General features: G+C 41.1%; 1 protein-coding gene across 1 annotated transcript in view; it reads right to left on the bottom strand.

The window, feature by feature from the left end:
- Window positions 1–6,459: 6,459 nt before the first annotated feature.
- Window positions 6,460–21,821, bottom strand: part of ETFA (electron transfer flavoprotein subunit alpha) — an 85,343-nt gene continuing 69,981 nt past the window's right edge. Inside the window, exons 11-12 of the mRNA XM_068537238.1 lie at window positions 17,721–17,801; window positions 6,460–6,767 (exon numbers count right to left, since the gene is read on the bottom strand). Coding sequence (XP_068393339.1) covers window positions 6,729–6,767; window positions 17,721–17,801 — 120 coding nt within the window. The 3' untranslated portion in view covers window positions 6,460–6,728. The remainder of the gene's footprint in view (window positions 6,768–17,720; window positions 17,802–21,821) is intronic.

The raw sequence follows: 21,821 nt of genomic DNA, 5'->3' as shown, positions 1-21,821 counted from the left end.
TTCTCAGCCCAGCTCTGTTTCTGGTTTGCTACATGGCTCCAGGCGAATCCATGGACCTGCTTCCTCACCCTGTACAGCAGGAATAATAACTCTTGTCCCCTCCGCCCCCATCCCCGTGAGGGTTGCTGGGATAGCTAACGACATAATGGAAGGGAAAGCCCTTTGAGAATGTTTCAAGGGAGACACAAACAGAAACCATCCTTATTAATAATAGATGCCTGGGGTGTTTCACTGCCTACCCACGTTCAGCACTTCTGGGGAAGGCTGCCCAGGAGATGCTCAGCTATTTCATTTGCTGCCACTGATAGTTTGATGTGGGGAGAGGGTGGTAGATGGGTGTGAGAGGACGTGTGCCCCGCCCCCCCAGCCCCAATAGCCAGCCCAGGCACTGTCTGCTCCTCCTGAGCCCCTCCTGCTCATGTATCCCCACTGGTTCCCCTGTAAATAATGCCCTGGAGCCACCCCAAGTTACAGCACTGTTGTTCCCCAGACAGGAGGCACCTTATCTGCCTTCCTCTCCCTTTTCCAGTGCAAGCCAAAAACATACATTTCCATGGCATAAACTGAGTGATGAATTCATATCTGCTCTGGAGATTTTTTTTTTTTTTGCTCCAGCACTGAAAAGTTTAGTATTGTCTCCTGGTGAATAGTTAATTTAATTATCCGAAGAAAATGATGGAACATTTGCTGCTAAATTTATTGCAAGCTACCAAAGAGACAGGGCTGGCATAATTTTATGCAGAGCCCCAGGCTATAGCATAGGGGAGCAGGCTGCCTATTCATCCTGAAACAAGCAAATGAAATTGACTACCCTGGAGATCAATCAGGACATTAAACACTGTGATGAATGTGGCAGAATTCTTCAGTGTCTGAGATTTACAGGGCACCTTTCACCAAGCGCTCTAGGAGCCTCCCCAACATCAATTAGGCCTCACATCTAGGTAGGCTCACCTCCACCTCCACTGCATAAAGAAGAGGCATGGGGTTCTTGGACCTGGGTTTGCTAAGTGCCACAAAAGATAGCCAGTGTGCAGACTAGCTCCAGGTTCTAGTAAAGACCCCCTACTTCCCTCAGCAAGGAACGTTTTAGAATGGAGGAATCAGGTTAAAAGGGGACTGAGGGATTGGGGTCCAGAGTGTGTCATGTTCTTGGTGCTTCTGTGCCTTGTTCACGCTGGGCCTTTTGCCTGGGATACATTTCTTTATGGGTTGATTTTGACTGGTCCTTCTGAACTCGGCTCAGCTGTCTCATCTTGCTGCCCTCCACTTCAGCCTGCCCCAGTCAGGCTGGATTAGGTACATCCTCTGTGTTCCCAAAGAGGGACTCAGGATATGGCATGTGGTTGAGAGTAAACTTTGGCCTAAGGTCACCACTCACTAGCTATGAATCCTTTGGCAAGTGTTTTAAGCTCTGTAGGCTTCAGTTTTCTCAACTGGAGAATGGAGAATAATACTATACCTTGTGGGGTTATGAGGCTTAAATGAAATATAATGTCTGTAAAGCCCTCAGCACAGCATCTTGGGCATAAAAAGCTCTCAATAGTGGTTAGTCTCCATTTGCCTAAGCTGTTTGATATCTGCCAACACATTGACACAGGTCAAAGCTTGAAGATATCTTGGAAGATTACCAAGTGCAATTTGCCGTTTTACAGATGAGGAAAATGAAGGCTAAAAGGAGAAGCAATGTGGCCAGGGTACCTCTGAGACCATATCAGAACAAGGACAAGAACCCAAGGGTCCTGGTGACCAGCCCACTCAGTGCTCAGCCCTTCCTGTGGTCCCCAGGTCCCAGACCCCAATGTTCCCCGTGCAGGCCCCACGCTGGGAAGGGAAACAGCCCTCCAAGCTGGACTTGAGTACACAAAAAGGCAGCAGTAAGCTGCCTTTAACCACGTGACCAGTTGTGGTAGGCAAAGAAGCCCAGACAAGTAAAACCTCACCATGGCCTGATTGCTCACCAGTCAGGCACCAAAGAAAGTAAACGTCGGCTTCCTTCCCAATAAATTCCTAATTCCATCACACTTCCATGCTTCTAATGACAAGCTTGCTGTTTTGAGGCAGTGCAAACCAGAGGATCAAGTCCTGGAGAAGCTGGAAGATGCTGAGGGGCAGCCTGGCACGGTGCAAAGGCCAAGCTCTCCAAACCTGGAGTCAGCTTAGGTTCCACATCTCAATTACTGCCTCTGCTCGGTTACCTCTCAGCCCATTTCTTCATCCAGAAAGTAGGGGTTAATGATACCCCCTTTGGGGATCATAGTATTAGAGAAGGATATACAATGCACCTAGTAGGTTCTTAACAAGTAACATTTGCCAAAATTCTGGTTTGTGTTCTACCTCTACCATCTGCTTTGTGCCTTGGGGCAAATCACCTCTCCTGAGAGCCTGACTTCTTCACTGTTTCCTACCTTTTCCACCTCTTGGAGTAACTTATATGAAAGTGCTTTTATAAACCAAGGATTATCAGCAACTCTTCTTCATTTGGGTTTCCCACAGAATATTTTTAAAACCCTAGGGCTATACGAATTGTGGCATTATATCACCCTATATGGGCTTTTTAAAAGGTTATCAGTCAAGTCTCCTTTAGTTCAGCAACAGCTAACCAAATCCATCTGTTATAATCAATAGTGTTCTCCGGGTTTCCCAGCCTCTTAAGCACACTTTTATGTGGACCAAAACAAAAACCCCTCTTACCCCCGTGAGAGACAGTGTGAAATGCAAGCAAGCTGACTATCCCTTTCAGAAAGACAGCAAAGAGAGCACTTATGGCTGAGGTTTCATTCAAAGCCCCCCAGCCCAGTACAGACACGCCCAGGTTCTGCCGGCAGCATGGCTCCCACTCTGTCCTGGGAGGAAGAGCCCCAGTCTCTGCCAGCCTCGCCCACGGCACCGGACCCATTTCCACAGTCTCAGGGGACCCATTCTGTACCCAAAGAGCTTTCAGCCAAACCCATCCGGGGCGTAAGGCCAGAGGATTCCTGCAACAGCCTCCTAATCACTTCCATCTTCTCCTCCTCCCTCCATCCGTCCTGAACACACTGCCAGGTTATTTTATTCCTCTAGGTTATGTTATTCTTCCAGATCAGGTTACAGGCCTTCCTCTACATATGTCGATATCTCCCTGTTGCCGGGAGGGTGCTTCTTAAGACCTGTTCAGGTGGCAGGGCCTCAGGACGTCATGCAGCTATTTGTGGAACATTCTGGATATACTGACATGTTTAATTCTAACATACAAACAAGGAACAGAACAACCAGCAGAGAGCATTTTTAAGTATTCAACACATGTCCACTAAACAAAAGCTGTGGAGGGTGAGTGGCTGCTGACCTCCTTAGTTAATATCTATTTGCTACCTGTTCATTCACTTTGGAATCTGCTTATATTAAGAGGACGTAGCAGCAACCAAAGTTTTAGAAAAACGTATGCAAGAAAGACTTAGATTGGGAAATTCTATTATTTTTTTCCTGCAAATCAGGAAAAGACCTTTCACAGTACCATCCCCCCACCAGCTCCTGAAATGGCAGTATTCCTTGAGGGCAAAGTTTGAGAACCACTGACCAATAAGGAAAAAGGACAAACTCCTCAGCCTATCAATGTCCTCTGCAATCTGGCCGTAACTACCTACCACCCTCAACCCCTTTCCTGACGCCCTGTGTTCCCCCCCGTCACTGCCCCAAGCATCCGCGTGAGCCCTTATCTGTTCTACTTCTGCCCCACATGCTAATATTAATGCCTCCACGCCCAAGGAATAACCACAGCTGGCCCACTGAGGGAGCTCTCCCTGTATGCGTGGACTACATGCTATCTGCTTTTCTAATCACTTGGGTCTCATCTCATCTTCCCTGGTAGCTGCAGATCTTGAGGGCAGGGGCTGTGCCTCTAACAGCTTGTGTTCTCAGAGCCCAGGAGGAAGCTCTTCTCCCTGTCAGGACCACACGCTACTTCAGGGCAGTGGCTGGGCCAGACTTCCAGGTGTTTGCACAGCTGGCGGGTGAACCAGGGAACCCAGAAGGGAATATGTCCCACGGTACTGCTGAGAGACCGTGGGACCAGGGGCAAAGCTGGGTTCTGTACTTTCTCAACTACTGGAAAGCTGAGACCAGGGCCCTCACTGGGCCTCAGTCCATAGAGTAAGGAGTTGTTCGCTTGATCTAAATGGCCTCAAGGACCTACTCAGCTCTGCCCTCACAGGGCTGCCTTTCTACATGCATACTTTTGCTCTCTCAGGGACTTCGGGTTCTGCCTAATTAACCAAATTCCCAGGGGCTGTATGAGGTTAACCAAAGACCTCAAAAAACTAGGGGGAATAGAAAGCTACTTCTAAACCTTTCCCCACACTGCTTCCAGAGCTACTGCTCTGAGTCCTCAAGCCAGATGCCGGGGCAGTCATTTGGAACTGACAGCTTGGTTTCCAACAAAACATAAGGAAAAAAGGGGCACGTCAAATTGCATCTTCTGGCATATATGGTAGTTTTAACAATTTGCCCCCATCTCACACAAATGCCTTTTTAAGGTAAACTTTAAGTGGGCACTTAGAGGGGCTTCTGAGTTGAACAAACTCCTGCTGGAAAGACAAGCCCAGAACACTGACTCTTCTCCTCAACTAGGATCCTGAGGATGTGCCCTGCCCACCCAGCACCAAGCACTGAGTGCCCTTTACCTGAGGTTACTGTGCAGCGACTCCCTGTTCCTTGAGCCGAAGTGAGGCAGAGTCACATACTGGTGAAGCCACTGCTCTGAAGCCAAACTTCCTGGTTTCAAATCCTGGCTCTCATATAAAAGCTGTCTGAATTTGGGCAAGTTATATAACCTCTTTGTGCCTCAGCTTCCTCATCTGTAAAACAGGGATGATAATAATAGCATCTATCTTACAGGGTATTGTGAGGACTGAAGGGGTTTAATATATGCCAAGCATTAGAATGGTGCCTGACACATAGTAAGCGTCATACTTAATGCTATTATGATGCTGATGAGTTGTACCCCGTAAATTAAGTGAACAGCTGCTTGGAGCTGGGGCAGGGCAGTCATGTTAGGAGGGAGCCAAAAGGGAGAAAGACCAACCAGTTCAACCCTGAGGCTAGGAGCCACACAGAGATCCCAGCTGGGATGGTTCTCTGTGAGCCAGCACACCCTATATACACTGGGGGTACCTCTGCAGCCATCACCTTTGCTGTCTCTCCTCTCCCCCAGTTACTGTGTCCAATAGGGATGAGGAGTAAATGGAGAAGGCAATGAGCAAGGTTAGCTTTCTTTGGAAGAGCCCCAAAGACAGCAACAAGATATGAGAACTACTTTTGCAAGGGTGATTCAAACCATGTGGCCTTGGACAAGTCACTTTACCTCCTTCACTTCTTCTCTGTGCCTCAGTATCCCTATCTGTCCAAGGGGTGTGAACCTGATGATCATCCAGCTCTGCATTCTAGGATTCTACAGCTCTAGCAGAGCATCACTTTGATGCTCCTCTCATTAAAAGAAGGCAGAAATGCCAGTGTTTCACAGCAAGTGATTATGACACATCAAAAAGGTTTCAACTAGTCAGTCCCAGGCTGGCCACACAAAGGGACTGGCTGGCCCCTCTGCTCCCACCCCGAATGTATCACTAGTCACTTCCCATCTCTTCCCTGCCGTCTTCCTTGTCAACTACTATACCTTCTGCAGATTGGCTTCAGGGTGGCAGTTCTCTTCATTCAACTTGCCTACTGACTCCTGGCCTTTCTATGACCCCAGATACCTGCCCACGCCTTCCTGCAGGCTTGGCCAAAGCCTCACCAGCCTCTGTTCTGTGGGCTGCACTCACACCAGCTTCTGGCCTCTTGCGACACTCTCAACCTCAGCCATGCCCTAGGGCAGCAGAGGGAGAGTGCCAGAGCTCACCACACATGTGGCCAACTCACATGCCTGGCTGCTTTCTAAGACAGCCCAAAGGAAGCCACCAGGAGGGCGAAAGAAAAGCCAGAGCATTCTCTGAGCAGGACTTTAAACATTTAAAATAATATCAAACTATCTGTTAGCATAAGAGGCCATACTGTCTCAAAGCAGCCCCTCCTTCTCCACTTCCCTCTCTTTTATAGACACAAAGTCCTATCAGTCCTATGACAAAACCTTAAAATGAAATGGAAAATTAAATTAACTTCAGCCAACTAAATATATTCAGCAGGTTCAGGTTTAAGTCAGGTCTGCTTTTGACACATAAGCTATGATTTTCGGAAGACTGGAATATATTTAAGATAATATCCATGCTTTGTGGCCATGCTTTTTTAACTCTCAATTTGCCAATCTAGTTCCCTTATCTTAACAACTAGATTATGTTGATTAGGCTGGTGGCAACATTCATGTTTACAATTTTGCCTAAAACACAGAGCCTTCCATGAACAACACAGGCAAAGATAAAATAATAAATTAACTTTCACTCCTTTTTTTCAATTTTCTCTCTTCCTTTACAAAGATAGGCATATTTCTGGTAATAGTTTTAAAGCTGTGGAAAGGCTTTATTATATATTTTATTACAGAACTAGAAAATTTCAAAAAATAACTGTTTGGAACCACAAATAATTAAAAAGAAACATAATAATAACGCCATAAAAAAGCATTCTGGTGCCTGTTAGAATTTTTCCTCAAATTACAAAATGTAGCTCTCCACACTTTCCAATGATTGTTATGTTAGCCATGAATTTCTATGATTTCAGCTGAATATACTTTGATACAATTTTCCTTCTTAAGACATGGTCATGGCTCATTTTTTCTTCAATAGTTCTGTCATTTCAGGAATAACCTGCAAATTAAAAAAAATAAAAGTAATTAAGCAACTTGAGTCTTCATTGTGATATGGTCACAGCTCCTTAAGAAGTAAAAAGAGGCCACAAGAAACAATGTGAATCACTACGGAGGTACAAAGTGCCCCCTTCTCTCCCCCACCCAGGAACTCCCTGTTTGCCCATAGTCTCTCTTCCCATCCATGGGGAAACTATAAACCTTGGGAGGGAGAGGTCACCTGGGACACATGGCTGGCAGGGCCAAAGCCCACTCATGGCCTAGGAGCCTTTCTGACACAACCCCAAACCTCAGAAAAGCACCACAGAAAATAGGAAGTCCAACTTTTCTCTGTGCTGAGAATAGTGTATATTTTTTACCTTCGTGTTTCCTAGCATTCTTCCTTCCCTCACTGCATTCCTGCCCTTCCTTCAAAGTCCACACCAGAGTCTCTTGCTTAGTCATGACTCCTGTCAACCTCCTCTAGTACTTGTTTTCTCATTGTTCATTCATTCATTCATCATTCATTTAACAAACACTGCGGCTGTTGTTCCTCAGCACATGTTACTATCTTCTGGCACGTAAAAATGAGCTGCATGCTGAACATTACCCATCATCACTCTTTATTAAAATCAAGAGCTTGTGCTGATGCAGTGGTTGGTCAGCAGACACAGTAAGGGAAACTGACCGAGTTGGCTCCCACCTTAAAAAGGATTAATTACTAACCCTTGGTCTTGGCAGTTTAGTGGCTGCAACTGGAGCTTTTGGTGTGGAGCTGCTTTGTAACAGCCTGGACAACAGAGGAGGGCTACGTGTGGGGACTGCAGGGGAATGTCACACAGAGCCCACCTAAAAACTAGCTGAGCTACTCGTGTAAAATATCAATTACTCAGTCTTCCAAGGGGCTGTCGACTGCCCTAGCTCACAAAGATCCCAGCTGAACTCACCACTGATGAATATAGCCTCTCAATTATTTAAGAGAGTTACATTTCCATTAGGTGGAAATAATGTGTTCGTACAAAATTTATTAAGGAAATTGTTGACATGTTGTTCCTTCCGAATGTCACTTTGTCTCCAGCCTATTAAAAGGCCCATGTTTACCATGGAGCCAGGAGGCATTAGCTCAGGGGCAGCATTAAGTGCTGGCACCATTTCTCCCAGCTTTTCTCGGTGGAGAGACCATGAGCTTATGCCAGTCACACAGATGACATGCTAAATGAGCTTCATGTGGGACCTACGTGTTTCATGAAAAATAGGCTAGAGCCCAACTTCTTTTAAATAAAACATTAATTTGGTTTAGAACAGTTTTTAAAAACCTTACAGAATGTCCCCCTGCCACACTCCCCAAAAAAGAGTTGAAGGGTCTTTCTCTCTCCATCCTCTACATCCTTTTTATTAGATCAACCTCAGACTTTCCAAGCATACCACACAATGCCTTAGTTAGGAAAAAGAACATGTCAACTCAGTTTACTGAGTATCTTGATGGTCTTAGCACACTGAAAGATCTGGATTCTTACTTTTATTCTATTTTAGATACTGCAGAGGCAGTTCCCTATTCAGTAAGACCAAATGAGAGTGAATTTATGTTTAAAATACGATAATCTATTGATATAAGTCACAGCACAACTATATTTCACTCATTTACCTAGTATTTCCTCCGGATAAGCACTATGGGAGATAAAGAAGCTCAGGCCTGATTCCTGGCCATGAGGAGTTCCACTCACTATTTGGAGAGAAGAGCCAGAGGCCTATGAACAACCCGGTTAGAAATGTGCTCATCTTCCACTGTAATGTAAGAGGATGAGAAGAACGGCACTAAAAGCTCCAAATTCAGGAGTCCTGAGGAAAGCTGAGACTGGTGCGGACTAAGAAAAATCAGGACATTACCATGGAGAAGAAAAAGATACTGAGCAAAAAAATAAGGAGGCAAACAGAGGTAAACAATGCAGGTTCCAGAGACAGTAAAGGGATTAGAATGACTCCAGTGAATGACTATGCTGGGAAGAGGTGAAAAAGGTTTAAAAAGACAGGAGGTATGCCAAGTCTAATCAATGAGAACACAATAGTCTCTCCAATGGAGATGGACAACTGGATATCCACACATACAAAAGAATGATGTTGGATTGGACCTTCACCTCACACCATATACAAAAATTAATTCAACATGGATCCACAACCTAATTATAAGAGCGAAAACCATAAGACTCTTGGATCATGACAACGGATTCTTAGATATGACATCCAAAACATAAGCAACAAAAGAAAAAAATAGATGAACTGGCCTTTATCAAAATTAAAACCTTTTGTCATCAAAGGACATTATCAAGAAAGTGAAAAGACAACCTACAAAATGGGAGAAAATACTTAGAAATCATATGTCTGACAAGGGTTTAACATCCAGAATATATGAAGAAATCTTACAACTCAGCAACAAAAAGACAAACAATTCAATTAAAAAATGGACAAAGGACTTGGATAAACATTTCTCTAAAGAAGATATACAAATGGCCAAAAAGCACACATGAAAAATGCTCAATATCACTGGTCATCAGAAAAATGCAAATCAAAACCACAATGAGATACCACTTCACAACCATTAGGATGGCTATAATAAAAGACAATAACAAGTGTAAGCCAGTGTATGGAGAAACTGGGGCCCTTGTATATTTGGTAGGAATGTAAAATGAGGCAGCCACTTTGTAAAACAGTCTGACAGTTCTTCAAAATGTTAAACATAGAGTTATAAAGTAAACCAGCAATTCCATTCCTAGATATATATCCAAACAAGATGAATCAGTGCACAAAAACTCATACATGAATGCTCATGGCAGCATTACTTACAACAGACAAAACGTGGAAACAACTCAAAAGTCTATCAACTGATGAATGGATAAACAGATTGTGGCATATCCATATGATGGCTATTACTTGGCAATAAAAAGGAATAAAGTGCTGATACATGCTACAACATGGTGAACCTTTAAAACATTATGCTAAGAAGCCAGCCACAAAAGACCATATATTACATGATTCTATATCCAAGACTGGCAAATGTACAGAGACACAAAGTAGATTAGTTGTTGCCAGGGGCTGGGGAGAATGTGAATAGGGAGTGGCTGCTAATGGGTATGGGGTTTCCTCAGTGTGATGAAGATGTTCCAGAATTAGACAGTAGTGATGGCTGCATAACTCTGTGAATATACTAAAAAAAACCCCACTGAACTGTACATTTTAAAAGTGTAAATTTTACAGTATATGAATTACATCTCAGTAAAGCTATTATATTAAGAAAAAAACAAAGACCCCAAACTATCAGTCAGGTGGTGCCCTGTGCCCTATCACTCTAACTCTGATTATGATATTTACCATTTATTAAGCACCTACTATGTAAATGTATGGTAGGAAATACAAACAGGTAGGCTAATATTTAACATAGACTATACTAGGCGCAGTAAAATCTCATTTAATTCTCATTACAAGGTAGTGTAATATTTATATTATCTATGAGAAAGCTTATATTCAGAGAGATTAAATAACTTGGCTAAGATAATTTAATTAGTATGTGCCCAAGACAGAATATGAAACAAAGCTCATAATTACCATACCATGTTATTTCTGTCATATGAAGAAAAAAAAAAAACTTGTCCTAACTCATATGATTGTTGGAGGGTTAAGTAAAAGGATGAATATAAGAAAATAAAATGTTATGCATATACATTTTTACTCCAGACATGATGAAATTTGGTGGACACAGTATCCCTTAGAGAATTATTAGTCTAATAGCCATATACACTTGTTATGTGTGATACAGTTTGAAATTTTTAATTTTTAAACAAAAATTTGATCTAAAAAAGCCCTTTTTACACAGCTATTAGTTGATTTATGATGTTATTTTAAGATCATAATCCCAAATAGATAATAATTTTCATTCATCATTTGCATCCTTGTATTTTTAAAGTTGTTATACCTTTAAATATTTGATTTTTTAACATAATTAATTAATTAATTAATTAATTAATTTGGCTGTGTTGGGTCTTCGTTTCTGCGCGAGGGCCTTCTCTAGTTGCGGCAAGCGGGGGCCACTCTTCATCGCGGTGCGCGGGCCTCTCACTATGGCGGCCTCTCTTGTTGCGGAGCACAGGCTCCAGACGCGCAGGTTCAGTAGTTGTGGCGCACGGGCTTAGTTGCTCTGCGGCATGTGGGATCTTCCCAGACCAGGGCTCGAACCCGTGTCCCCTGCATTAGCAGGCAGATTCTCAACCACTGTGCCACCAGGGAAGCCCCTAAATATTTGATTTTTAAAGAGAGGGTGGCTCCAGTGAGAAGTATATTCACTGAGCCACCCTGTCTCTTCTTCTGTCAGAATTACTATAATATTCATCTGGAATCATTCTGACTTCAACTGAGAAAACAATTTGATTTCTGTCTAGTTCTGCCTTGGCTGCTAGTCTGTCAAAGATGTGGTTCTATTTACTGCAACTTATCTAAGGTACAGGAGTAGTGGTGAACCACCCAGCTGTGGCACCTGATGAGCTGGAAAGGCAGAGTGATGCGAAAACGAACAGAAATCAGGAGCCTGGCTTAGTTGTGCCAATAACTTGCTGAGCAGCTTCCCCAAATCACATCTCTCTGGGACACAGACAACTTAAGAAGAACACACCCTGCATGTTACTCATATAGTAATAAATCGGAGGCTGCAACTCAAGCAGAATTTTAGTATCTTCTTTACTAGTTTTTCCCCAAACTGCATTTTTAAGGACTGATTAACTTTCTCACTTTGTATTAATCAAAGGCATATATAACTGTACTTCAGAACTTCTGAGCAGCATGAGATAGACACTACCGTAATTCTAGCTAAAGGCAAATAAAAATTATGTCTTACTCCAAATAGTCTCCCTATAGTCAAATGTGGACTTCTTAAGGGATGGAAGATGATACTCCAAGCAAATGGCAGCCAAAAGAAAGTGTAGCTACACTCATATCAGACAAAAAGACTTCAAGACAAAAAAATTAACAAGAGACAAATTGGACAATGTATAATGAAAAAGGGACAATTCATAAGAAGACACAACTTATTAACATATATGCACCTAACAGAGGAGCACCAAAATATGTAAAACAACTATTAACAGACCTACAGGGAGAAACTGACAGCAACACAGTAATAGTAGGAGATTCTACTTACATCAACCAATAGATAATTCAGACAGAAAGTCAATAAGGAAAGAGCAGCCTTAAATGAAACGTCAGATCTGATTTGATAGATTTGTACAGAACAGGCCATCCAAATGCAGCAGAATACACATTCTTCTCAAGTGCACATGGAATTTTCTCAAGGATAGACCATATGTTGGGACACAAAACAACTCTCAATACATTTAAGAAGACTGAAATCATATCAAGCATCTTTTCTGATCATAATGGTATGAATCTAGAATCAACTACACGAAGAAAGCTGGAAAAAATCATAAAAATGTGGAGAATGAACAACATGCTACTGAACAACTGTTGGGCCCATGAGGAAATCAAAGGAGAAATAAAAAATTACCTGAAGACCAAAGAAAGTGAAAATACGACATACCCAAATCTATGGGATGGAGCAAAAGCAGTACTGAGAGGGAAGCTTATAGCAACACAGGCCTACTTCAAGAAACAAGAAAAATCTCAAATAAACAATCTACTCTCACACCTAAAGGAACCAGAAAAAGAACAAACAAAGCCCAAAGCCAGTAGAAGGAAGGAAATAATAAAGATCAGAATAAATGAAATAGAGACTAAAAGATGATAGAGAAGATCAGTGAAACTAAGAGCTGATTCTTTGAAAAGATAACCAAAATTGACAAACTATTAGCTAAACTCACCAAGAAAAAAAGAAGGCTCTGATAAATAAAATCAACAAAAGAGGAGAAATAACAATGGGTACCACAGAAATACAAAGGATTATAAGAGAATATTATGAACAGCTATATGCCAACAAACTGGACAACCTAGAAGAAATGGACAAATTCTTAGAATCATACAACTTTTCAAGACTAAATCATGAAAAATAGAGAACGTGAATAGACCAGTCACTAGTACAGAGACTGAAACAGTAATCAGAAGCTCCCCAGAAAACAAAAGTTCAGAACCAGATGGCCTCACAGGTGAATTCTACTAAATATTCAAAGAAGATTTAATACCCACCCTTCTCAAACTATTCCAAAAAACTGAAGAGGGAACGTTTCCTACCTCATTTTATGAGGCCAACATCATCCTGATACCAAACCCAGACACAGACAACACAAAAAAAGAAAATTACAGACCAATCTCTCTGATGAATATAGATGAAAAAATCCTCAACAAAATATTAGCAAACCAAATACAACAATACATTAGAAGGATCACACACCATGATCAAGTGAGATTTATTCCAGGAATGCAAGGATGGTTCAACATCTGCAAATCAATTAACGTGACATATAACATTAACAAAATGAAGGACAAAAACCATATGATCACCTCAACAGATGCAGAAAAAGCACTTGACAAGATTCAACATCCATTTATGGTAAAATCTCTCAATAAAGTGGGTGCAGAAGGAATGTACTTCAACAAAATAAAGGTCCTATGTATAAAACCCACTAACAACACACTTAGTGGTGAAAAACCAAGTTATCCCTCTAAAATCAGGAACAAGACAAGGATGCCCACTCTCACCACTCTTATTCAACACAGTACTGGAAGTCCTAGCCAGAGCATTTAGGCAAGAAAAAGAAATAAAAGGCATCCAAATTGGAAAGGAAGAAGTAAAAATGTCACTATTTGTGGATGACATAACTTGATATATGGAAAACCCTAAAGATTCCACCAAAAAACTATTAGAAGTAATAAATGAATACAGCAAAGCTTCAGGGTACAAAATCAACATACAAAAATCTGCTGCGTTTCTACATACTGCCAATGAACTAGCAGAGAGAGAAATTAAGACAACAATCCTGTTTACAATCACAACAAAAAGTATAAAATGCCCAGTAATATATCTAACCAAGGAAGTGAAAGACCTGTACAATGAAAACCGTAAGACACTGTTGAAAGAAACTGAAGAAGACATAAATAAATGAAAAGATATTCCATGCTCATAGACTGGAAGAATTAACATTGTTAAAATGTTGATACTGCCCAAAGCAATCTACAGATTCAATGCAATCCCTATCAAAATTCCAAGGACATTTTTCACAGAAATAGAACAAAAAATTCTAAAATTTACATGGAACATAAAAGCCCCCCAAAAACCAAAGCAATCCTGAGGAAAAAGAACAAAGCTGGAGGTATCCCATGCTCTGATTTCAAATTATATAACAAAGCCATAGTAATCAGAACAGCATGGTATTGGCACAAAAACAGATACACAGACCAGTGGAAGAAAATAGAGAGCCCAGAAATAAACCCACACATATATAGAAAATTAATTTACAATGAAGGAACAAAGAACATACAATGGAGAAAGAACAGTCTCTTCAATAAATGGTGCTGGGAAAACTGGACAGCCACAGGCAAAAAAATGAAAATAGACCATGCCCCCCACACAAAAATCAATTCAAAATGGATCAAAGACTTGAATGTAAGACCTGAAACCATAGTACTCCTAGAAGAAAACATAGGCAGTATGCTCTTTGATATTAGTCTTAGCAACATCTTTCCAGATATGTCTCCTCAGGCAAGGCAAACAAAAGCAAAAAATAAACAAATGGCAAACTAAAAAGCTTCTGCATGACAAAGGAAATCATTGATAAAATGGAAAGACAACCTATGAAACAAGAGAAGATATCTGCAAATCATGTATCCAATAAGGGGTTAATATCCAAAATATGTAAAGAATTCATACACCTCAACAACAACAAAACAAACACCCTGATTAAAAAATGGGCAGAGGAGCTGAATAGACATTTTTCCAAAGAAGACATATGGATGGCCAACAGGCACATGAAAAGATGTTCAACATCACTAATTATTATGGACTTGCAAATCAAAACCTCATTTCTGTTAGAATGACTATTATCAAAAAGGCAAGAAATAACAAGTGTTGGTGAGGAAGTGGAGAAAAGGGAACCCTCCTGCACTGCTGATGGGAATGTAAATTGGTGCAGCCACTATGGGAAAAAGTATGGAGATTCCCCAAAAAATTAAGAATAGAACTACCACATGAACCAGCTATCCCACTCCTGCGTATTTATCCAAAGAATACAAAAACACTAACTTGAAAAGATATACGGGTATTTAAAATGACCCGTATACAAGGACCTACTGCATTGCACAGGGAACTCTGTTCAATGTTATGTGGCAGCCTGGATGGGAGGGAACTCTGGGGGAGAATGGATACATGTATATGTATGGCTGAGTTGCTTTGCTGTGCACCTGAAACTATCACAACATTGTTAATCGGCTATACTCCAATATAAAACAAAAAGTTTTTAAAAGTTTTAAAAGAAAAGAAAAGATATATGGGGACTCCTAGGTTCACTGCAGTATATTTACAACAGCCAAGATAGGGAAACAACCTAAGTGGCCATCAAACAGTGCATGGATAAAGAAGATGTGGTGTATACATATACAATGGGATACTATTCATCCATAAAAAAAGATGAAATCTTGCCATTTGTGACAACATGGATGGACCTTGACGGTATTATGCTAAGGAAATAAATCAGGAGGAAGACAATTTCACTCATGTGGAATATAAGCCCCCCCCCCACCAAAACAAAGTAAATGAACACACCAAATAAAAACAAACACGTAGAATCAGAGAACAGAATAGTGGTTACCAGAGGGGAAGGGGCTTGGGGTAGGGTGCAATGAGTAAAGGGGATCAACGGTATGGTGATAGGTGGAAACTAAATTTTTGGTGGTCAGCATGCTGTAGGGTATACAGAAGTAGAAATATAATGTTGTACACATGAAACTTATATAATGTTATAAAACTGTTATCTCAATAAAAAAATTTTTCAAAAAATTTTTAAAAGTGCGCTTCTTAAAACACCAAAAAAAGCTTGAGAATCTCAGGTTGGAAATCAGCTGACTGGATGATCTTTGAGGTCCCTTTCCACTTTTACTGTCCTAGGACTCTCAATGAGATAGCTCTTTGATCATGTGCATGCGCACAAACACACACACACATACAATACAGATACATACACTCTCTCATGTTAAACCTGGGAGTAGCCCTTAACGCAAGAGGCACAATGTGTGGGACACCACTGCATCTATCATTGCTACAAAGATAGCAGTGATATCCTGCCTTGAGGCAGGAGCATCTTTGTAGCAATGATAGATGCAATGGTGTCCCACACAGTATGAACATCACAAATTTCCGACTGTCTAACACTTCATTCTTTTATCCAGTATGCCCCACATGTGAGTAGCAATATACAGTACACAAGCAGACAGAAAAACATAACTTAAAATAAACAAAATTACTTATAGATTTACTCAAATATTCTCTTGAGGAAAAATAAAAGGTAACTACAGTAGATGCCTGTCTGCAAACATATCAACATGATACATGGTTAAGGTTCAGAAAGTGTTTGCTTTCATTTTTAAATTAAAAGGTCTTTATCCCTTTATCTGTATCTCACTGGAACTAAATGCTTTCTACTTGAACAAAGGTATTATTATACAGAAATACAAAAACATTTATCTTTTTCATACTAACTTTTCCTCCCACTGGGATATCTTGGTCAAATGACTGCCACTGTTTGTTCTTACATAGTTAGGCCAGGTCACAGGAGCAGCTAACCTACCTAAACCCTAAATTTCAGATACAGAACCCCAGGATCACAGAAGAGTGGGTGTATTTTTCCCATGCAAGATATAGGCTCTTTTGGGAGGGGGGGTTCCATGGGGAAAGCTGCCCCATGCTGACCCAGGATAACAGCCCCAATTCTAGTCTCTCCATGAAGTCTGGACCATTACTGAATAATTATGAGCATTTGAAGGGCCCATCTTTCACTGAGCATGAACATACACTTCAAAATACAGATGTGCTCTCAAAGTGCACTCATTAGTTCATCTGGATCATAAACAGTGCTGGAGAAGCCATGGTAATGGGCCAATCCTCTTGCTGGGGAGACCACCCCTGGCTCTGTTCTCAGGTTGCAGCCTCTCCATTAAGGCCCACAGTAGCTCATTATACTTCTATGTGAGGGGTTCCTCACTCCAGTAAACCCAGGGTTGGATGCTACTTTCAGAGCCTCAATTCCTGCACGAGTGATTTCTGCACAAGGTAACCTGGAAGCTAGTAGACAGGCCCTGAGGGACAAAAAGAGGCCAGTCCATGCATAAGCTATGACCTTTAAATGTGGCCAAATGAATATCAGGTGCTCAACAATATCACTAAAGTAATTCTCTCACGGAGGGGGCAAACACAGGAGTGGTAGCAGGGTAGAAAGAATACTCAAAAAAACGAAGAGTGTGAGGAGTGGGAAATAAGTGTCCTTCTCTACAGCTGTCCCTGTTAGGAAGGCCTTTGACTCTCAAACACAGCAAGCAGAGCATACTTGCTGAGTAGATAAAGTGGACTTGAGTGCCCACTCATCCCATGAAAAGCTATAGCATCGCTAGTAAATCTCTGAATGAGGGGTTACGATGTGAATTTCTTTAAGGTACCTGCCAAATATGGTTCTAGGTTATAATTACTTGAGTCATTTCACACTGTATACTAACTTGGCATATGAGATGCCAAGAGCCATGTGGATGTTTGAAAGATGATATGGACTTCTTAAAGGGAAAGTTACAATGCTCTATATAACATCATATATTAAGCAGAACAACTCTTCACTTTAAGTAGTTCAAAATTGCGTATATTAATATATACATACACAGACAGACACAGATACACAAACACACAATGTTTTCCTATAATAGCTTCCTCCCTGACCAACTCCTGGAGGTTGTTGGATGACAACCTAGGTAACAGCCATCACTCTCAAGGCCAACTTACCTTAAATAAATCTGCAACTATTCCATAATCTGCCACTTGAAAAATTGGAGCTTCTGGGTCTTTGTTAATAGCCACAATTGTCTGTGAAACAAAAAGAAAGAGTTTGGCCTTTATAAGAAAACATACCACACAGATTGATGGTTCTATTCTAACTTCCCTAACAACAAATTTGTATTCTTAAAAATGTCTACCAAATAAGATTAGTTTGATTAATTTATGCCAATGTTGTAAGTTTAGAAATTTCTGGATTGGAACATAACAAGATTATCTCCCACCCCCACCACTAGCCCACTGCAGTATTAAAAAGGTTTTAAATCATTATTTTTTAAAGTTCTTTTTTTACTTATGAAAAAAAATGTTTTAGGTAAGTAACAAATCAGAGGAGAGGATTCTGGGAAGATAGCCAAGTAGGAAGCATTGGGAATCTGTCTCCTCACCTACACTACAACTGAACTGGCAGAATCTTTCTAATGTAACCATTTTGGAACTTTGGAATCTATTAAAGGTTTGCAACTTCCAGGCGAAGACTTGCATGGTAAACTGTAGCTCTTAGCAAAATAGTTGCTACCCACCCCCCAACTCCCAGCCCTAGTGGCAGGCAGCTGTGCACATGTCCCTGGGGCAGCTTTCACACAGCTTACAGGAGCCAGAGTGGGCAAAAAGGACCCTGTTCTCCAAATATTGAGGATCTGTGCTTTGATCATGGAATGCTGCTTCTGATCACAAAGGTGCAAAGAGGACAGTGGCTACTGCTGTTGTACCTTAACCATCATTGTTCATGCCTTCCCCCTCCAGTCAAAGTTATTTCCAGGAGATTTAAAGGATCAGTGCTCTTCATTTTTCTCTTTTTCCCCTTTTGGAAGCCAGACATTAAAAAGCAAATGCAGGCCTTCCCTGGTGGCGCTGTGGTTGAGAATCTGCCTGCCAATGCAGGGGACACGGGTTTGAGCCCTGGTCCAGGAGGATCCCACGTGCCGCAGAGCAAATGGGCCCGTGAGCCACAATTACTGAGCCTGCGCTCCACAACAAGAGAGGCCGCGATAGTGAGAGGCCCGCGCACCGCGATGAAGAGTGGCCCCCGCTTGCCACAACTAGAGGAAGCCCTCGCACAGAAACAAAGATCCAACACAGCCATAACTAACTAACTAAATAAATAAATTAATTAATTTAAAAAAAAAGTCTACTATTAAAAAAAAAAAAAAAGCAAATGCATATCAGGAGAAAACTACAAAGTGACCACACATGCCCAGGGAAAGGCACAGGCTCTGAAAAGACCCAAGAAGACAGGAAGTTTATACCTCAGGTTAATACTTGGCACAGAAACAGCCTACAACAGTCAAAAAAAACAAGAACAATAATAAGCAAAAACAATAACAAAACCCCCAGCAGACCTGGGGAAAAAGGAGAACCTGATTTCCAGAGATACCACATTATTAGATTCAAGCATCCAGTTTTCAATAAAAAAATCACAAGGCATACAAAGAAACAAAAAAGTATGGCCCATTCAAAGGAAAAAAAAAAAAATCAACAGAAACTGTTCCTGAAAAAGACCTGATGGCAGACCTACTAGACAAAGACTTTAAAACAGTCATCTTACAGATGCTAAAAGAACTAAAGGAAGATGAGGAGGTCAAGAAAACAATGTGTGAACAAAATGGAAATAGTGATAAAGAGAAAACCCAAAAAGAAACCAAAAAGACATTCTGGAACTGAAAAGTCCAAAAACTGAAATGAAAAATTCACTAGAGGGATCCAAAGCCAGACTTGATCATGCAGGAGAATGAATCAGCAAATCTGAAGACAGGATGATGGAAATTAACAAGCTTGAAGAACAGAAAGAAAAAAGATTTAAGAAAAGTGAACAGAGCCTAAGGCACCTGTGGACCACCATTAAGAGAACCAAAATACCTATGGTGGGAGTCCCAGAAAGAGAAGAGAGAGAAGAGGGCAGAGAGAATATTTAAAGAAATAATGGCTGAATATTTAAAGAAATAATTTGATTAGAGACATGAATAGAAACAGCCAAGAAACTCAAAAAACTTCAAGTAAGATGAATTCAGAGATCCACACTGAGACACAAAATCACACTTTCAAAAGCTGAAGATAAAAAGAGACTCTTGAAAACAGAAAGAGAGAATTGATTTGCTACACACAAGGAATCCTCAATAAGACTATCAGCAGATTTTCCATCACAAACTTTGGAGGCCAGAAGGTAGTAAGCTGATATATTCAAAGTGCTAAAAGAAAAAAACTGTCGATCAATAATCCTATATCCATCAAAACTGTCCCTCCAGTGACTTTTGCAGAAATTGAAAAACTCATCCTAAAATTCATATGGACTCTCAAGGGACCCTAAATAGGACCAATGAAATAGGGAGCCCAGGACCAATGAAGAGGGAGCCCAGGAATAAGCCCTCACATATATGGTCAAATGATTCTTGACAAGGGTGTCAAGATCATTCAATGGGGAAAGGATAGCCTTTTCAAAAACGGTGTTGGGAAAACTGGATATCCACATACAAATAAATGAAGTTGGCCCCTTACCTAACACTATATACAAAAACTAACTCAAAACAGATCAAAGATTTAAACACTAGACCTAAAACTACAAAACTCTCAGATGAAAAACATAGGGCAAGAGCTGCATGATGTTGGTTTTGGTAATGATTTCTTGGATATGACATCAAAGGTATAACAGGCAATAAGAAAACAGACAAATTGAACTTCATGGAAATTTAAAAATTTTGTGGCTCCAAAGGCACTATCAACAGAGTAAAAAGGTAATCCAGAGAATGGGAGAAAATATTTTCAAATCATATATCTGATAAAGGATTTTTTAAAATTAATTAATTAATTTGTTTTTGGCTGTGTTGGGTCTTCATTGCTGCATGTGGGCTTTCTCTAGTTGTGGTGAGCGGGGGCTACTCTTCGCTGTGGAGCACGGGCTTCTCATTGCAGTGGCTTCTCTTGTTGCAGAGCATGGGCTCCAGGCGCGCAGGCTTCAGTAGCTGTGGCGCGCAGGCTTCAGTAGCTGTGGCACGCGGGCTCAGTAGTTGTGGCTCGCGGGCTCTAGAGCGCAGGCTCAGTAGTTGTGGTGCACAGGCTTAGTTGCTCCATGGCCTGTGGGAGCTTCCCGGACCAGGGCTCGAACACATGTCCCCTGCATTGGCAGGCAGATTCTTAACCACTGTGTCACCAAGGAAGTCCCATGATAAAGGATTAATATACAGAATATATTCAAAAACCTACTAAACTCAACAACAAAAATAACAAACTGCCCGATTCAAAAACTGGGTGAATGACTTCCATAGCCACTTCTCCAAAGAAGATATACAAATGGCCAATAAGCACGTGAAAAAATGCTCAACATCACTGATCATTAGGGAAATGCAAGTCAAAACTACAATAAGATACTACCTCAGATCCATCAGGATGGCTACTATCAAAAAAACAGACAAGTGCTGACAAGGGTGTGGAAAAATTGGAACCCTTGTGCATTGTTGGTGGGAATGTAAACTGGTACAGTTGCTGTGGAAAACATTATGGAGGTCCCTCAAAAAATTAAAAATAGAATTACCATATGATCCAGCAATTCCACTTCTGGATGTATACCCAAAAGAATTGAAAACAGGGCCTTGAAAACACATTTGTACACCCATGTTCATAGCACCCTTACTCACAAAGGCTAAAACTTGGAAGCAACCCGAGTGTCCGTAGATGGATGAATGGATAAGCAAAATGTGATGCGTACATACAATGGAATATTATTAGCCTAAAAATGAAGGAAATTCTGACACATGCTGCATGGATTAACCTTGAGGACATTATGCTAAGTGAAATAAGCCAGTCAGAGAAAGAGAAACACCAAATGATGATTCTACTTAAAAGATGTACTTAGAATAGTCAAAATCATGGAGACAAAAAATAGAACTGTGGTTGCCAGGATCTGGAGAGTGTGGGGGGAGACTGGGACGTTACTGTTTAATGGGTATGGAGTTCCAGTTTTACAATATGAAAAGAGTTCTGGAGTTGGATGGTGGTGATGGGTGCACAACATTATGAATGTATTTAATACCACTGACAGTGTGTACACATCTAATT

The sequence above is a fragment of the Eschrichtius robustus genome, chromosome 1 (assembly GCF_028021215.1).
Source record: "Eschrichtius robustus isolate mEscRob2 chromosome 1, mEscRob2.pri, whole genome shotgun sequence".
Taxonomy (NCBI): Eukaryota; Metazoa; Chordata; class Mammalia; order Artiodactyla; family Eschrichtiidae; genus Eschrichtius; species Eschrichtius robustus.
Note: the sequence above shows the minus strand (reverse complement) of the source record. Positions and strands in the feature narration are given on the sequence as shown.